The sequence below is a fragment of the Saimiri boliviensis genome, chromosome 12, assembly GCF_048565385.1.
Source record: "Saimiri boliviensis isolate mSaiBol1 chromosome 12, mSaiBol1.pri, whole genome shotgun sequence".
In the NCBI taxonomy this organism is placed as follows: Eukaryota; Metazoa; Chordata; class Mammalia; order Primates; family Cebidae; genus Saimiri; species Saimiri boliviensis.
In genome coordinates, this window is record NC_133460.1 from 77,217,672 (window position 1) to 77,237,733 (window position 20,062).

The 20,062-nt window shown below is 41.5% G+C and overlaps 1 protein-coding gene across 1 annotated transcript in view; it reads left to right on the plus strand.

Moving 5' to 3' along the window:
* The window catches only part of MARCHF5 (membrane associated ring-CH-type finger 5), a 69,337-nt gene that overhangs the window by 43,296 nt on the left and 5,979 nt on the right, over nt 1-20,062 (plus strand). The window contains exon 3 of the mRNA XM_010333278.3: nt 9,784-9,914. Coding sequence (XP_010331580.1) covers nt 9,784-9,914 — 131 coding nt within the window. The remainder of the gene's footprint in view (nt 1-9,783; nt 9,915-20,062) is intronic.

Here is a 20,062-nt window from a genome sequence, read left to right on the forward strand (position 1 = left end):
TACCCATCTTGTTTTGTTGCTGCCTAATGAGCCTAATATACAACTTCCTCATACACAGAGAAGAAGAAAATTCATTGGTAATGTCAGGTTGCATTCCTCAGGGTAATGGTTACCTGAATTTTGTAACTCATTTTTCTTTTCTGAAATACAGTTTTTCTTATTAATGAGAATAATTATATATATAAATTATATATATATAAAAATAAAACACTTCAAAGACTTCAAGTTTAGGTCAAGATTCATTTATTTAAACAAAAAAAAAAACAATTTTTAAAAACTTTGTATCTTTACCCCCTCTATAATCCTTACCTAAAATTTTCTTAACATTTATCTGTATAGTTTGTACCATATTATCATATATTTATTAATTGTGCCTTAAAGTTTTTCAGTTGTTCTGTGAATATTGCTTGTCCCTAACTAGATTGTAGACTTATTGGGGGCAGCAGTGAGTGTGTTGAATATAATTTACATTTATGTTAATACATAGTAAAATGTATTTATAAGAGATGCTTAATAAATACTTAGTAGTTGACTTTATAGCTCACAAGTATTCTTTAGGCTATTCTTTTATGAATATAAATTTAAATTTTCCCTTGGCACAAATTATGTAATCATAAGGAACTACTGTGGTGATCTTCAGTGACTAATCATGGAAATACAGTATATAAATACATAGATATGACATATATAGTTATGTAATAGATACAATCACTCATCTGCTTTGACCTTAGACCTTTTATTCTTCAGGGTTGTTTGGGTTAGTTGGTTTGTTTGTGGGGCTTTTTTTTTTTTTTGTCAGATGCTATTATTTTGAACCAGGCATGGGTCTCATGCATATAATCCCAGCGCTTTGGGAGGCCAAGGCAGGAGAATCCCTTGAAGTCAAGAGTTTGAGACCAGCCTGGGCAACATACCAAGATACCATTTCTACTATATATATATATATATATATATATATATATATATATATAGTATATATAATTAACTTAGTTATCTAAAAATGTTGTCCAAGAACATATCCCTTCTGTACAATCTAATGATTAACCTTTTGTTGTTAAGCAAAGTAACTTACAGCCTAAGTTTGCTGGATGTTTGTTCTTACAAAGAGATGGTAAAATCTGAACCTATCAGCAGAGTAGTCAGAGATGAAACTTATGTAAGCTTGTCTGGGGCTCTTGGACCTAGCCTCCAAAGTATAGTATTTAAAACAGTGGGAAATGCTAGAGAAAGAGGTAAAACTCTTCACTCTCCCATTAGGATTCCACATACTTTTAATCAAGTTTGTTGTATTACTTGCAATAAAATTCACATTTGTTGGCTTGGGACCATATAATTAATACTTTTTTCTTTTCCTTAAAGTGTCTGTTTAAAACAGATTGAGTCAAATACTTACCACAGAGTACGGTGGCTAGGTCCTGTGCTATTATATTGCAGTGCCTTGTAGAACAGGCTGAAGTGCCCAGTACTGCCAAGTACCATGTGCTGAGATAGCTGTGGCCTTTGAAGGTTCTTGAGAGTGATGCCAATCATCATTAGAAAGCATTTTTTAAGCACCTATCTGTACATGGTTCTATCCTAGGCACTGTACAAAACGAGTTAAACAGACATGGCCCCTGCCCCCTGGGAGTTTTCAGTCTAAGATGTTGCTGACATGGACAGACATAAAGGATATTGAGACAACTGAACAAACATTGAACAAGAACATAAAGTACTAACATTATGCACAAGTGAAGGGGTAAGTGTATTTTGTGGGTAGTATGTAAAGGAAGGCTCATGGGACATGGACAGGGTGGGGTAATTAACCTCTATCAAGTTAGGTTAGTCTTTGCTGAGAAGTTGGGTTTTTATACAGACTTAATCAAAGTAGAGTCAGGACATTCCAGGCATGCAACAAAAAGACTTTGAGCAAGAATAAAAGTTTATGTTATTAAACTGTCAGCAGCCTCAAAAATCTGCACTTCTGGATGGCTCTGAAAATAGGGTTGGTGTCTTAGCTTTAGAAAGTTGGCATTTGGGGGCCAGGCTCAGTGCCTCAGGCATGTAATCCCATCACTTTGGGAGGCCAAGGCAGGTGGATCATTTGAGGCCAGAAGTTGTAGACCAGCCTGGGTGACACGGCAAAACCCCACCTCTACTAAAAATACAAAATTTAGCTGGGTACGGTGGCATGTGCCTGTAGTCCTAGCTACTTGGGAGGCTGAGGTGGGAGGATCACTTGAACACAGGAAGCACAGATGGCAGTGAGCTGCCATCGTGCCACTGCACTCCTGCCTGGACGACAGAACAGGACTCTGTCTCGAAACAAAGAAAGTTGACATTTGGGTTTGCTGTAGGTCACAATCAGTTCAATGCAAAACAAAAAGCAAACAGAAAAAAACCTGGGAACTTGAGTGGCTTCCGTGAGCAGTCTGTCTTGCTTATTGAGTCTCTTTTATTTTTTTTATTTTTTTTTTTTGAGACGGAGTTTCGCTCTTGTTACCCAGGCTGGAGTGCAATGGCACGATCTCGGCTCACCGCAACCTCTGCCTCCTGGGTTCAGGCAGTTCTCCGCCTCAGCCTCCTGAGTGGCTGGGATTACAGGCACGCGCCACGATGCCCAGCTAATTTTTTGTATTTTTAGTAGAGACGGGGTTTCACCGTGTTGACCAGGATGGTCTCGATCTCCCGACCTCGTGATCCACCCGCCTCAGCCTCCCAAAGTGCTGGGATTACAGGCTTGAGCCACCGCGCCCAGCTTTTTTTTTTTTTTTTAATTTTTTATTTTTTATTTTTATTCTTTGCTGGAAGCAGATGGAAGAATCTCTTTTATAAATTATTGGCCACTTAACAAGAGGAACTTGTCTTCTCAGGAACTTATACCAGATTATCTTGTAAAGCACCTGCATATGCTCATTAAATCATGTTCTGTGTTAGAAACTTTGGCACAACAAAGTATAGGATTAGTTTCTCTGCCAGTTCAAGTGTATTGGTATTTACAACTAATCAATCATAACCAGTTACAGTTTTGTTTCTTCTCCACTCCAACAGCTTCACTTGACTAGCCTCTGGGAATTCTGGGTATTATTATAAACAATGCCAGCAAATGTTGAACATTAAGTATTACCTACCTGCCCTTCAATAATTGATGTCTGAACTTCCCAGGTATACCTTTAGCAGCCAAAATATAAATTTTAATTTATATTACAGTGACAGCAAAAATCTACTTTTGTTTACTATGTCTGCCAGACAAAACTGATTACTTCTTTTTTTAGTAGACATGGACTTTCCCCAATAGTTTCAGCTCACTTTTTGATGTCATTCAGGTCTGAAACATGAAAACTGGAATTTACCCAGAATATTAGGGTGTAGTGGTTCTCTTTACAAAAGCCTCTTTACTATACAAAAGAAGTTAACAATAGTTTCCCTGTTAATTGCAAGCTTCTCTGGTGTCCTTTAAATGAATAGATTTTCAAAACTTATACAAAGCTTCTTCAGTTACCATCCCTTGTGTAAATACAGTGCTATTGGAAACATAAGTGGTGAGACCCACTGAGGCATTAAAAATTCAACAATGCCTTTTGAAAATATTGAAACTTTCTTATGCCCTTATATATTTAACTTATAAGGTACATTTATTATACTTCTTACTCTCCACCAGAATTGAGGTGTTCAAAGGCTGCTGTCTTCCCTTTTTCTACTTCTCATAACTTTTTGTGCTGTAGTCTGACAGTAATAAGAATCTAGTAATGTTGCTTTTTTCATAAATTTACGACCCCTGACTCCAAGTCATGAGATAGTAGCACATAAGCTGCTTCTTTCGAAGAGTATAAGTTAGGGACTGTCATCCAAAAGCTTTCAGTGATTGTTGTTACTCACCAAATAGCTTGCCAGATAATCTTTAGCTCTCAGAAATATCTCCCCTGGGTGGCAGGTTATTATTCTAATGCTATACTTTACAGTAGGCTTTTACCCTTTCTTTCAAATATTAAGCTAATTTTAGACTAGTCTGTCTGGAAAAGCCTTAAGAGATTTAGACAAAGTAAACTTAAGACACAAGCCAAGACAGAATTTTGTCAGAAAAACTAGAATTAGTTGCTATAAAATACAACCTGTGTCTCCATTTTATCTGGTATATCTTTTGCCTATAACACAGGAGATGAGTAGAAAATTTCCAAAAGAGAAAATGTGAACATTTTTTTCTTATACAAAAGGCTTCATACCCAAGATTCACAAAGAAAACTGAGCTTGTTAGAACCTTCTGAGATCTTCCAAGGAAAAACAAGAAAAATAATTTAAACATCTGTAGGTTGTCACTGTTCATGATAGATAAAAGTAATAGTGATGGGTTATATTTTAGGAATTCTGCTTTCATTCAAATATTTGATTTTTTTTTTTTTTTTTTTTTCAAGAAATATATTGCTTTACTCCATCAGTAGGCAGTTCCAAATACAAGAGAATTCAGTTCAACAAATACTTGAGAGTAGTAGGAACTTGGGATAGATCAGTGATCAAAACAAAGATCATTTTCCCTTTGGAGCTTTTTTCCTTTTTTCTTTTTCTTTTCTTTTCTTTTTTTTTTTTTTTCTTTTGAGACGGAGTTTTGCTCTTGTTGCCCAGGCTGTAGTGCAATGGCGTGATCTCGGCTCTCTGCAACCTCTGCCTCTTGGGTTCAAGCAATTCTGCTGCCTCTCAGCCTCCCGAGTAGCTGGGATTATAGGCACGCACCATTATGCCTGGCTAATTTTTTGTACTTTTAGTAGAAATGGGATTTCACCATATTAGCCAGGCTCTTCTCAAACTTCTGACCTCAGGTGATCCAGCCACCTTGGTCTCACAAAGTGCCAAGATTGTACTTTTAGTAGAAATGGGATTTCACCATGTTAGCCAGGCTCTTCTCAAACTTCTGACCTCAGGTGATCCAGCCACCTTGGTCTCACAAAGTGCTGAGATTGCAGGCGCAAGCCACTGCACCCGGTCTGGAGCTTATTTTCTAATGCAAGAATCAGGAAACCTTTCAGTAATGAACCAGATAGTAAATACTTTAGACTTTGCATGTGCCCATGTTCCAATAAAACTTTATTTACAAAAACAGGCAGCTGTCTAAGTTTGGCATACAAGCCCTGGTTTCCCAACCTCTGTTATAGTAAGTGGAAGCATAATTAATATGTAAATTAGAGTATGTTAGGTGATAAGTGCTTTGGGAAAAAGAAAAATATGGCGAGATAATCAAATAGGGAGTGTGACAAAGTAGGGATTCGCAGGGTGGGCTTCATTGAAGTCAGGAAGAAGAGGAAGGGGCATAGCAGCACACACCAGTATTCCCAGTTACTCAAAAAGCTTAGATGAGAGGATCACTTCAGCCAGGAATTTGAAGCCAGCCTGGGCAATATAATGAGACTCCCATCTCTAAAAAGAAAAAAAAAAAAAAAGGAAGAAACAGCAAAGGAGACTGAAAAGTGAGTAGTGAGATAGAAAGAAAAACCAGAGATGTTTTCTGAGCTTGGCCCAGTGGCTTACTCCTAGTAAATCCAGCACTTTGGAAGGCTGAGGGGGGCAGATCCACTTGAGCCTAAGAGTTTGAGACCAGCCTAGGCAACGTGGCGAAACCTCATCTCTGCAAAAAATACAAAAATTAGCAAGGTGTGGTGGTACACACCAGTAGTCCCAGCTGCTTAAGAGGCCGAAGCAGAGGATTGCTTGAGCCCACGAGGCAAAGGTTGCAGTGAACCAAGATCATGCCATTGCACTCCAGCCTGGGTGACAGAGCGAGACTCTGTCTCAAAACAGTTCTAGTTAGGCCAAAGAAGAGGAAAATTGATTAGATTTGGTTAAATGGAGGTTGTTAGTGACCTTGATAAGCAGTTTTGAGGGAGTGGGTTCAAAACTAAGGAGAGAGAGAGAGACAATTCTAGGTAATTTTGTTGCAAAGGGAGCAATGAAATAAAGCAGTGGGGCAAAAAGGCTCAAGTAAAGAATTTGTTTTTACTTTTTTTTTTTTAACACAGATCATAGCAAGTTTGTTTGAAGATCTAGCAAAGAGTAAGGGAAAATTATGTAGAGGAGTGAGAGAAAATTGCTGGAGCTGTGGCCTTGAGTTGGTGAGGGGTTAGGATCATCTGTATAAGTGAGGGGATTGACTTCAGATAGGTGGAATATTGGTTGATGGGTATATGTGCTGTAGAGGGCCGTTAAATGTTCTCTTATGGCTTCAGTTTTCTGATTAAAAAATTACTAGGCCAGGCATGGTGGCTCATGCCTATCATCATAGCACTTTGGGAGACTGAAATGGGAGGATTGCTTGAGCCTAGAGTTCCAGACCAGCCTGGGCAACACAGGGAGACCCCGTCTCTACAACAAAAAATTTTAAATGAATAAAATTAACTGAACATGGTGGTGTGTATCTGTGGTCACAGCTATTTGGGGGGCTGAAGCAGGAGGATCACTTGAGCTAGGGAAATCAAGGTTGCAGTGAGCCATGATCATGCCACTGTACTCTAGTGTGGGCAACAGAGCAAGACCCTATCTCAAAAAAAGAAAAAAAATCAGGCTGGGCGTGGTGGCTCACGCCTGTAATCCTAGCACTTTGGGAGGCCAAGGTGAGTGGATCACCTGAGGTCAGTAGTTCAAGACCAGCCCGGCCAACATGGTGAAACCCCATCTTTAAAAATAAAAATAATTTAAAAAAAGAAAAAAGAAATCGAATTATCAGTCAAGGATATGAAAGTTGAAGTGCTGAGGTTTTATATATACCTACAGTCTTTAACTTCTAGTACCAGCATTTGAGGGCTCTTTGGTGACTAAGATGACTTTTATTGTGCTTTCTGAGGGAGTTATAGACGTAACCCAGCAAATTTGTATGTTTTGAGAATTCAGCAGTATATGCTGTGGTCAAATAATGATGCATGTAATGCCTGTGGCACAGCTCACAGTCTCATGTAGACACTCAAGAAATGCTATTTATTAGAAGATGTAGAGTTGGTATGCACTGAATTAGACTTATTTCATCTCTTTGGTCCCAAAAGATACCTTATCATTGTTTTAAATGTTATGTAAGTTAGAACTTGACAATAATAAGTAAACATGCTATATGTATTACAAATCACAGGTCCTTTAACATCTCCCCTAATGTTCTCTCTACTTTACAATGTATATATAGTCTGTTTTCATACAATGATGTAATCATATTATTGGCTCCAATGATCAGCAGGGAGTCTTGGTCAGAGGCTCCATAGATGGATGCTTTGTTCTTACGTGTTTAATTATTTTATCATGAGATTCCTATATTAATTTCTTTGCGTAGTAAAAATAAACTATTTTTGTATATAGCATTGACCTTTAGATTATAAGCTCCTAAAAGGGTAAGTAATAATTCTTACACATTTCTAAGAAGTTTTCATATTCCTCTGGTGGCTCACACCTGTAATCTCAGCTGTTCAGGAGTCTGAGGCAGGAAAATCACTTGAACCCAGGAGGCAGAGGCTGCAGTGTGCTGAGATTTCACCACCACATTCCAGCCTGGATGACAAAACAAAACTGTCTCAAAAAAAAAAACAAAACTTAAAAATTAAATTAAAAAAACTTAGGGCCGGGTGCAGTGGCTCATGTCTGTAATCCCAGCACTTTGGGAGGCCGGAGTGGGCGGATCACCTGAGGTCAGGAGTTCAAGACCAGCCTGGCCAACATGATGAAACCCCATCTCTACTAAAAACACAAAAATTAGTCAGGTGTGGTAGTACGTGCCCGTAATCCCAGCTACCTGGGAGGCTGAGGCAGGAGGATCACTTGAGCCCAGGAAGCAGACGTTGCAGTGAGCTGAGATCACACCATTGCACTCCAGGCTGGGCAACACAGCAAGACTCGCAACTCAAAAAAATGAAGTTAGATATTCAGTTATATTTTGCTTTACTTTATTTATTTATTTTTTGAGACGGAGTTTCACTCTTGTTACCCCAGCTGGAGTGCAATGGCGTGATCTCGCCTCACCACAACCTCCACCTCCTGGGTTCAGGCAATTCTCCTGCCTCAACCTCCTGAGTAGCTGGGATTACAGGCACGTGCCACCATGCCCAGCTAATTTTTGTATTTTTAGTAGAGACGGGGTTTCACCATGTTGACCAGGATGGTTTCCATCTCTTGACCTCGTGACCTCGTGATCCACCCACCTCGGCCTCCCAAAGTGCTGGGATTATAGGCGTGAGCCACCGCGCCCGGCCTTTGCTTTACTTTAAATCAAGCAGGAGACCCTTACACTCTTCTGGAAAAATCTGGAGCTAAATTATATTGGGCTTAGTAGTGGTCAGAATACCACCAAATGTTGGAGCCAGGCACGTTGGCTCACATCTGTAATCCTAGCACTTTGGGAGGCCAAAGTGGGTTGATTGCCTGAGCTCAGGAGTTTGATACCAGCTTGGGCAGCATAGTGAAACCATGTCTCTACTAAAATACAAAAAATTAGCCACGCATGGCAGCATGCACCCATAGTCCCAACTATTCAGGAGGCTGAGGCAGGAGAATTGCCTGAAGTCAGGAGACAGAAGTTGCAGTGAGTCCAGATAGTGCCACTGTAAACCAGCCTGGGGTACAGAGCAAGACTGTCTTTCGGGGCGGGGGAATATTTTTAAATGTTTCTTTTCCAAATAACTTCCAGAAAGAAATAGTAGTCAGATTTCAGAGTAAGCATATAATAACAGAAGCATAATTGACACATACAGCTGTTGGAATGCCATGAAAACTGGCTTCATAATCATAAAAAGAAATTTGAGAATAATAACCAATTAAATATAACATAGTGAAAATGAAAAAGAGATAAATTGACTTTATATAAATAAAAGAAAATGGTCCTGGTTACCTTCATATACCATATCAAGGTATGCAGTGAGTGAAGTCAGAGAAATTATATTCTTACCAAATACGAGAGAATCTAATTGTTGCCAGGAATTCGTTGGAAAAAGCAAGCTGAAACGACCATTTCATTGTACCTTGGCTAGTATGATTAAGAGATGAAAGTGAGGCCGGGCACGGTGGCTCAAGCCTGTGTAATCCCAGCACTTTGGGAGGCCGAGGCGGGTGGATCACGAGGTCAAGAGATCAAGCCCATCCTGGTGAACATGGTGAAACCCCGTCTCTACTAAAAATACAAAAAAAATAGCTGGGCATGGTGGCACGTGCCTGTAATCCCAGCTACTCAGGAGGCTGAGGCAGGAGAATTGCCTGAACCCAGGAGGCGGAGGTTGCGGTGAGCCGAGATCGCGCCATTGCACTCCAGCCTGGGTGACAAGAGCGAAACTGTCTCAAAAAAAAAAAAAAGAGATGAAAGTGAGAGGACTGTTTCCTTTATAAGAAGCAACTGTATTTGAGACTCTAATTTTAGGCTCATTAATAAATATAAAAAATTGAGAAGGCTATTTCCGAAAATTTATGAAGTGATATTTAGCTATTCGTGCAAATGACTGAGAAATTCCAAACTATTCTAGTCGGGGTTCCCATCAAATTTATAACAGTTACTTCTAAAGCATCGAAACATCCAACTTCATCAAAGTATTTAAGGCTGGGTGCAGTTGCTCATGCCTGTAATCCCAACACTGGGAGACCAATGCAAGAGGATCACTTGAACTCAGAAGTTCAAGGCTATAATGAACTGTGATCATGCCACATGCCACTGCACTGTAGCCTGGGTGACAAAATGAGACCTTGTCTCTTGTGGGGGTGGGGAGAAAGGTATCTTAGATCTATAGAAAACATCAAACAAGTCATTTTAAAAATCCACCCTGTGTTGAACCTTTACTTGTTTTCTTTGTATTATAGGTCCAGTTGTTTACGTCTTGGATCTTGCAGATAGACTGATCTCAAAAGCCTGTCCATTTGCTGCAGCAGGAATAATGGTCGGCTCTATCTATTGGACAGCTGTGACTTATGGAGCAGTGACAGTGATGCAGGTTCACTATTTTACCTATTCAGTGATTTTACTTGGTGTGAAGATCTATTAAGATATTAAGACATTTTTTGTTAAACGTTTAAAAGTGTATTATTTTGAATGAGAAATAACATTCTCGTGTTCTTTCTAAATATGTCTTTCCCCTACTTTTTCTTTACACAGAAAGAAGTGTATTTTTTCTGTATCTCCCTTTTTTCATAGTGAAGCTTGGAGATCATTTCATATAAGCATGCAGAAATCTGTATAATATTCTGTCTATAGAATAGCCATTTACTAACCAACCAGTCTCTTGTGGATAGACATTTAGTTAGTCCAGTGTTTTGCTATTAAAACAGTGCTATATAGTTTGCAATCCCAGCACTTTGGGAGGCCAAGCCAGGTGGATCACCTGAAGTCAGGAGTTCAAGACCAACCTAGCAAACATGGTGAAACCCCATCTCTACTAAAAATATAAAAATTATCCAGGCATGGTGTCACATGGCTGTAGTGCCAGCTACTCAGGAGGCTGAGGCAGGAGAATCTCTTGAATCCAGAAGGCGGAGGTTGCAGTGTGCCTAGATCACACCACTACACTCCAGCCTGGGCAGCAGAGCAAGACTCCATCTCAAAAGAAAAAAAAAAAGAATGCTGCATAGAACTTGAGGATAAGTGATCAAAATAATAATAAAAACAGTGCTGTAATCAATAACTACTGCCGAAGATTAGAGGCATAAATTTCAAAATTTAGTCCCAAGCTCTTGACTCATCTTTTTATACCTTCTTCTTGAAAATTTCCAGCTATCAAGTTAGTTCTTTGTGTGTTCAGGTCGTTTGTCCTGTTCTTTTCTCAAATCCAATGCTGCAGTTGCAGCTTGACCCTTCTCTGTGAATGACCTCTTGTGACTTCACACCCAAAATTAGTGAAATCAACTTGTCATGTCATTTCTTCCATTTGAAACCTAAATTTATTCTCCATCATAATTCCTTTGTTTCAGTTTCTATTTTCCCATCTGTAGTTTACATCCTAATTTTTGGGGTCTCACTGCAGCCTCAATTTCCTGGGCTCAGTGATTTGTCCACCTCAGCCTCCCTAGAAGCTGGGGCTACAGGTGTGTGCCACTACGCTGAGCTACTTTTTTCTAGGGATGGTGGGGTCTCACTGTGTTGCCAAGGCTGGTCTCAAACTCCTAGGCTCAAGTGATCCTCCTGCCTCAGCCTCCCAAAATGTCCCAAAGTGCTGGGGTTGTAGGTGTGAGCCACTGCACCCAACTCATCCTACATTTTTAGAATTACATCTGACTCTTCACCCCTCTCAACACTCCCCTCCACACCCACCCACCCATCCCCAACCTCCTACAAAACAAAGTCTTACTTTGTCACCAAGGCTGGAGTACAGTGGCACAGGGCACAGTCAAGGCTCACTGTAGCCCAACTCCTGGGTTGAAGCAATTCTCCTGCCTCAGCCTCCCAAGTAGCTGGGACTACAGACACACACTATGCCCAGCTAATTTTTATGTCTTCTGTAGAGATGGGCTTTTGCTATGTTGTGCAGACTAGTCTCAACCTGCTGGTTTCAAGTGATCCTCCCACCTCAGCTTTCCAAAGTGCTGGGATCACAAGCATGAGCCTCCACACCTGGCCACGTCTTTCCATTTTATAGCCCTCTATTCAGTCCACTGACCAAATCCAAGCAGTTTTTCCATTTTGATATGTCTTGCATCTGTGGCTTCCTTTCCATACTTTTACCGTCTGACTTCCTGCCACTTCATCATACCTGAATGGCTAAGGGAGCTTCTTGGTTTATCTGACTTCATGTTCTTCTGTCAATCCATCCTTCCAAATGAATCCTCTTAAAATAATACTTTCATAATCTTACTCCTTAGCTTAACATCTCCATTGCCTTAAGTAGTAGTCTTGAAGAGCAGCATCTGTATTGGTTAAGTGTTTCCCAAGTAACTCTGTTCTTACACTGTTTAGTTTTTTACCTCTGTCCTTTGGCTTATGTCACCCTCCTTACCTAATACCTGCCCTTCCAGTCTTCTGTGTACTTATCCAATCTAAACCCTCCTTCCAGGCTTAGCTGGTTTTCCTCCATAGAATTTACAGGCAACTCCTGCCTGCTGTGATTCCTTCTTCGTCTGCATTCATGACATTTTTATTCCTCAAATGGCAGCTAATCTTGCACTAATGAAGTAACATTTCTTACATAGATTATCTATTTAACTTGTTTTGTTTTTAGGCCTTTTCCTGTTAGGGGATAATTTCCTTGAAAGCAGAGTCCATTTTATGCTTCTGTATTCCCTTTACAGCATCTACACAGAAACTAACACATTAAAGGGTTTCATAAATCTTTGGACTTTTTGGTTTGGTGTGGTTTTTTGTTTTTGAGATGGCATTTTGCTCTTTGTTGCCCAGGCTGGAATGCAGTGATGCCATCTCAGCTCACTGCAACCTCCACTTCCCGGGTTTAAGCAGTTCTCTTGCCTCGGCCTCCCAAGTAGCTAGGATTACAGGCATGCACCACCATGCCCAGCTAAATTTCGCATTTTTATTAGAGACGAGGTTTCATTTTGTTGGTCAAGCTGGTCTTGAACTCCTGACCTTAGGTGATCTGCCTGCCTCTGCCTCCCAAAGTGCTGGAATAACAGGCATAAGCCACCGCACCCGACTATCTTTGTGTGTGTGTGTTTTGTTTTGTTTTTTTTTTTTTTTTTGACAGAGTTTCGCTCTTGTTACCCAGGCTGGAGGGCAATGGCGCGATCTCGGCTCACCGCAACCTCCGCCTCCTGGGTTCAGGCAATTCTCCTGCCTCAGCCTCCTGAGTAGCTGGGATTACAGGCACACGCCACCATGCCCAGCTAATTTTTTGTATTTTTAGTAGAGATGGGGTTTCACCATGTTGACCAGGATGGTCTTGATCTCTCGACCTCGTGATTCACCCGCCTCGGCCTCCCAAAGTGCTGGGATTACAGGCTTGAGCCACCGCGCCCGGCCTGTTTTTTTTTTTTTTTAAACTTAGTCTCGCTCTGTCACCCAGGCTGGAGTGTGGTGATGTGATTTCGGCTCACTGCGACCTCCGCCTCCTGAGTTCAAGGGATTCTGCCTGAGCCTCCCGAGTAGTTGGGATTACAAGCACCCACCACTACGCCTGGCTAATTTTTGTATTTCTAGTACAGACAGGGTTTCACAATGTTAGGCTGGTCTCAAACTCCTGACTTAAGTTGATCCACCCGCCTCAGCCTCCCAAAGTGCTGGGATTACAGGCGTGAGGCACCTCGCCCAGCCCATCTTTATGTCTTCTGTGTGACCAGTTCAAATAATGAGTGTTAGTACATCACCTGAGGAGGGAGGTTCAGGATGATTTACTAAGACCGAGAAAGACATAGAAACTTAGAGCAGATTATACATTATTTAATGTACAAATATATTATATAGATTATATCTTGCAAATGAGATTGAGTTATTTTCTTAAGAGTTTATTGACCATAGGAAGTGAGATGCCTCTTTTTTAAGAAAGGCTTTTAGGCTGGCATAATGTTAAAAGAAAAAGAATTTTGATAAATAATGAATGGTACCCCATTGTATCCTCTAAAAACTACTACCAGCTACATTTTGGCATTTTGAAGCATATTGGTGTGATTTGTTAACACTTAGTAAGGGTCTTACAAAACATGAATAGGCTGGGCATGGTGAAAATCACGAGGTCAAGAGATTAAGACCATCCTGGCCAATATGGTGAAACCCTGTCTCTACTAAAATGCAAAAATTAGCTGGATGTGGTGGCGCATGTCTGTAGTCCCAGCTACTCAGGAGGCTGAGGCAGGAGAGATGCTTGAACCTGGGAGACAGAAATTGCAATGAGCTGAGATTGCGCCACTGCGCTCCAGCCTGGCGCCTGGCAACAGAGCAAAATGCTGTCTCAAAAAAAAAGGAATAAATTGAACACTCTGATCCCCAGCATCAAGGGATATGTCCAAGACAAGACGTTCGTAAATGAAACCACTGGAGAACAGTTACAAGTTAGATAAGTAAATGTGAAGAGGGCAGAAGACTATATAAACAATATTTTAATTTGATTTGAAATTATGAGAAAAGTCTTCAGCTAACCCTTAAAGGAATTAATTTAGATTGATAGAATGAAATGATATAAGCAAGGAAGAAAAACTGTAGTACACATATATTATATGTTACCATTTAGAAATAACCTTCACATGTACTGTCTCACTTGAAAAGATTTTTTTTTTTTTTTTTTTTTTTTTTGCTTTTTGTTTTGAGACGGAGTTTTCGCTCTTGTTACCCAGGCTGGAGTGCAATGGCGCCATCTCAGCTCACCGCAACCTCTGCCTCCTGGGTTCAGGCAATTCTCCTGCCTCAGCCTCCTGAGTAGCTGGGATTACAGACATGCGCCACCATGCCCAGCTAATTTTTTGTATTTTTAGTAGAGACGGGGTTTCACCATGTTGACCAGGATGGTCTCGATCGCTTGACCTCGTGATCCACCTGCCTCGGCCTCCCAAAGTGCTGGGATTACAGGCTTGAGCCACCAAGCCCGGCTTTTTTTTTTTTTTTTAAGCCCAGAAATGAGACTAGCTATGAGAGTGGGTAGGTAGGTGTTGTGATTTAAGAGTGTTGGGAAGATGACTTTTACCTTTCTGAGCACAAATGATAGAGAATGTGCTCCTCCCCACCATCAGTAGTATTTAGGGTTTGCCTTTTAATACTCTACTGTTTTTCTTTGGTTACTTAACAACTCTGGAGTACAAGTAAATCAAATTAAGGGATCAGACCACTGTTCTTTTCCCATTTATTTCCTTTCCTTCTCCATGGTCCTGTCGTAGAATCAATACCTTTTAGGTGTGGGGAACTTGATTAGTACCTTCCTCTTGCATTTTTATTGAAAAGACGACACAGTAGTTGATTTTTTTTCCCCCCAGCAGTGGATTGAACACTTTTTTTTTTTTTTTTTTTTTTTTTTTGAGACAGAGTTTCACTCTTGTTACCCAGGCTGGAGTGCAATGGCGCGATCTCGGCTCACCGCAACCTCCGCCTCCTGGGTTCAGGCAATTCTCCTGCCTCAGCCTCCCGAGTAGCTGGGATTACAAGCACGTGCCACCACGCCCAGCTAATTTTTTGTATTTTTAGTAGAGACGGGGTTTCACCGTGTTGACCAGGATGGTCTCGATCTCTTGACCTCGTGATCCACCCGCCTCGGCCTCCCAAAGTGCTGGGATTACAGGCTTGAGCCACCGCGCCCGGCCCTTGAATTGAACACTTTTTAAGCACTGATGCGTTTAATCCTTGCAGCAATTTTTGTTTGGATTATTGTTATTATTATAAATTATTCCTAGTTTACTGGTTTAGAGAGTTTCCATGTCCAGTGCCACAGAGCAAAGAAGCAGCATTAGGAGTCCTGTCCCTTGGCTCCTTAAGTGAAGCCTGGTCCCAGAGGCAGCTGGAACATTTTATCCTGTAACAGTGGAACCTTAATATTTAGCCTAGTTCCCACTTTTGCCTCTAGTGTAAAAACAACCCCTATTAGCATTGCCCATTCTTTTTTTTTTTTTTTTTTTGAGACGGAGTTTCGCGCTTGTTACCCAGGCTGGAGTGCAATGGTGCGATCTCGGCTCACCGCAACTTCCGCCTCCTGGGTTCGGGCAATTCTCCTGCCTCAGCCTCCTGAGTAGCTGGGACTACAGGCACACGCCACCATGCCCAGCTAATGTTTTGTATTTTAGTAGAGACGGGGTTTCACCATGTTGACCAGGACGGTCTCAATCTCTTGACCTCGTGATCCACCCGCCTCGGCCTCCCAAAGTGCTGGGATTACAGGCTTGAGCCACCGTGCCCGGCTGCATTGCCCATTCTTAATTACAGTACTTATCCTTAATTTTGAGTAAAAAAAAAACTGTTATTGACTGGGTGTGGTGGATCATGCTTGTAATCCCAGCACTTTGGGAGGCCAAGACGGGTGAATCACCTCAAGTGGGGAGTTCGAGACCAGCCTGACCAGCATGGTGAAGCCCCATCTCAAATTTTTAAAAAACTGTTATTTCATCACTGTTTCATCCTCATTAGGAGTCTGACCAGGCCAAGTGCAGTGGCTCACGCCTGTAATCCCAGCACTTCAGGAGGCCAAGGCGGGTGGATCACGAGGTCAGGAGTTCGAGAGCAGCCTGACCAACATGATGAAACCCTGTCTCTACTAAAAATACAAAAATTAGCTGGGTGTGGTAGCGCACGTCTGTAACCCCAGCTACTCAGGAGGCTGAGGCAGGAGAATTGCTTGAAAACTGGGACACAGAGGTTGCAGTGAGCTTGAGATCACACCACTGCACTTTAGCCTGGGCGACAGAGTGAGGCTCTGCTTCAAAACATAATAATAAATAAAAGGATTCTGGCCAGGTGCTGTAGCTCATGCCTGTAATCCCAGCACTTTGGGAAGCTGAGGCGGGCAGATCACTTGAGGCCAGGAGTTGGAGACCAGCCTGGCCAATGTGGTAAAACCCTATCTCTACCAAAAATACAAAGAAAAAATTAGGCATAGTGGCACACGGCTGTGTACTCCCAGCTACTCTGGATACTGAGGCATGAGAATCACTTGAACCTGGGAGGCAGAGGTTGTAGTGAGCCAAGATTATGCCACTGCACTCCAGCCTGGTTGACAGAGCAAGACTCTGTCTCAATTAATTAATTAATTAATTAATTAATGTAGGATTCTAATAGTGCTTTAAAGGCTCAGACCTTGATAAAACTCTTAGCCTTTCAGCAGCAGTGAACTACAGGCCTACCTAGTTATAAAGGTCTAGCTTTTAGCCCTTCTGTGGGAAAAAACAAAAAATCCTTTTTCTCTAAACCTACAATTCTGTAGATTTGTTTTTCATTGTTGTTTTGCTTTGTTTTTTGAGACAGGGTCTCACTCTGTTACCCATGCTGGGGTGTAGTGACATAGTCACAGCTTGCTCCATCCTCAACCTCCCTGGGCTCATGTGATCCTCCCACTTCAGCCTCCTGAGCAGCTGGGACTATATTCACATGCCACCATGCCCTGCTAATTTTTATGTTTTTTGTAGAGACAGGATTTCACCATGTTGCCCAGACCAGTCTCGAACTCGTGGACTCAAGCCACCCACCCACCTCAGCCTCCCAAAGTTCTTGGATTACAGACGTGAGCCACTGTGCCCAGCCAGGCCTTTATTTTATACATAGATAACAAATTATTAGACATTCTATATAATTCCTGGCTCTCACCCCAAAATTGAAGTCTTAAAAATAATGTTTTTAAATCTTGGGACAAGAAAGCAGAATGTATATGATATACACAGGTTGACTGACTTTGTAATGGGCAAAATTAAATCAGGCCTGTTGCTTATTCAACTTTCATTTATTGCCCCTGAGCATGACTATTTTAGCAGGTGGTGTACTGCAGTTGTTATACTACCTTATTTCTTCACAGTATATGTATTTGTACACTTGTTTGATTTTATTTTCTCTGACTTCCAAAAGACATCTGCTTAACCTGCTATTTTAGCCCCAGCTAAAAATCAGTATTCATTGAATGAATGTATGTGTGAATGATGAGCCTCATCCCACTTCTAACTTGCTTGAGCACAAGCAAGTTATCGCTTCACTTTAGTTGTAAAAAGTGAGCTACTGGACCTTTGCTCTTTGTCCTATTTCCTTTTTTTTTTTTTAGGTGGAGTTTCACTCTTGCTGCTCAGGCTGGTGCAATCTCAGCTCACTGCAATCTCCACCTCCCTGGTTCAAGCAATTCTCCTGCCTCAGCGTCCCAAGTAACTGGGATTACAGGCACCCGCCACCACACCCAGCTAATTTTTTGTATTTTTACTAGAGACAGCATTTCACCACCTTCGCCAGGCTGGTCTCAAACTCCTGACCTCAGATGATCCACGCACCTCAGCCTCCCAAAGTGCTGGGATTACAAGTGTGAATCACAGCGCCCAACCTCTACTTCCTTTTTGTTTCCTTATTCTTAAACACCTTATAAGGTTTCTGCTACTACCCCTGAGGAACAAACTTCCTCTGCTCTGGTCTGTGCCTGAATATTCACTCTCCTTTATTTGTTTGTTTGTTTATTTATTTTTTAGAAAGACAGAGTCTCGCTCAGTCACCAGGCTGGAGTGCAGTGGTATGATCTCAGCTCATTGCAACCTCTGACTTGCTAGTTTAGGCGATTCTTCTGCCTCAGCCTCCTGAGTAGCTGGGATTTCAGGCACATGCCACCACACCAAGCTAAGTTTTGTATTTTTAGTAGAGATAGGGTCTCACCATGTTGGCCAGGATGATCTCTATCTCCTGACCTTGTGATCCCCCTGCCTCAGCCTCCCAAAATGCTACGATTACAGTCATGAGCCACTGTGCCCGGTCCCTTTACATTTTTAAGCCCAAAAAAAGGACGCATAACACAATAAAATATTTTTTCAAATGTTCTGAATTTATTTGGTAACACTTTGAGAATATTTAATCATATTTTGTTATAACTTTAAAATGATCATTATATTAAAATTTTTAATGATATGAAAATATGATTTCCTAGCCGGACATGGTGGCATGCATTTGTAGTTCCAGCTACTCAGGAGAGTCAGGTGGGAAGATTGCTTGAGCCCAGGAGTACAAAGCCAACCTGGGCAACATAGCAAGACCCTTTTTTTTTAAAGGAATTTCTTTGCCAGGTGCAGTGACTAATACCTGTAATCCCAGCACTTTAGGAGGCAGAAGCAGATGGATCATCTGGGGTCAGGAGTTTGACACCAGTCTGGCTAACATGGTGAAATCCCATTTCTACTAAAAATACAAAAAATTAGCTGGGCGTGGTGGCACATGCCTGTAGCTATAATCCCAGCTACTTGGGAGGCTGAGGCAGGAGAATCACTTGAACCCAGGAGGCAGAGGTTGCAGTGAGCAGAGATGATGCCATTGCACTCCAGCTTGGACAGCAAGAGTGAAACTCTGTCTCAAATTTAAGTTAATTAATTAATACATAATACATAAATAAACTTACTGAAAAATCTATAGGTAAAACCGTCTGGGCCAGCCAACTTTTGCTACCATTGTGGAATTGGAGTTTATGAAATATCATGAACCAGACCATTTCACTATAGGACAACTCAAAAGGATCACCTTCCACAGGCAAGATAGGAAGTTGTTAAGTTTTACCTGGAGACACAGAAGAATATAAAATTCAATGACATTGTTGACCATTAGGAAGAGGCTGGCCTCCTGCTCTTTAATATTACATCTTAGTTCAATAAATTAACCAAATGAAAATATGAACTATGTTCATAGCTCAGATTTGGTCCTCTCCACATTTTTGGCCAGGCGCGGTGGCTCGCACTGTAATCCCAGAGCTTTGGGAGGCCGAGGTGGGCAGATCACCTGAGCCAGGAGTTTGAGACCAGCCTGGCCAACATGTTGAAACCCCATCTCTATCAAAAAACAAAAATTAGCTAGGCATGGTGGCATGCACCTGTAATCCCAGCTACTCAGGAGGCTGAGGCAGGAGAATCACTTGAATCCAGCAGTTGGAGATTGCAGTGAGCCAAGATCACACCACCGGATTCCAGTCTGGGCAGCAGAGCAAGACATCATCTCAAGAAACAAACAGAAAAAAAAAAGTGATAAATTTAAGGCCAAGATTGATCTGGAAGTGAAAAGGATTTTGGAGAGAGGGGAAGGACAGAAATTCACAAATGCCAATTTTGTACTTCTTGCCTTCTGGTATCTAAACCAATTGAGAAATAACCCCAAAACTTGGATAGGGTAAGGAAAGGATTTTATTAGCTTCATTACCCTCATAGATAGGTACCCTAGAGTTCCTGGATTGGGAAAAATGCCTGGGATCTGTAACCAAAACTGGACCTCCTACTACAGTTCCTCAGTTCTAGACCTTGGAAGTGCACTTAAGGAGAGTTAGGTATGTAGGGTAGACTTTTAGCCATACAGAGGCATCACACCCCATCTTACATACCACTAAGTGAAGAAAGAGCCAAAGAGAAATGAGCTTTCAAGCCATCTGTTGAAGGCCAGTCCTGCCCCTTGGCTGGCTATGCTTAATCTCCAAGAAGAAAGATAAGGAAAACAAATGTTCTTCTTGAGCACAAATAGGACCTAGAATTACGTCCCAGTTCCACAGCCCAGTCTAACCAAATCAAA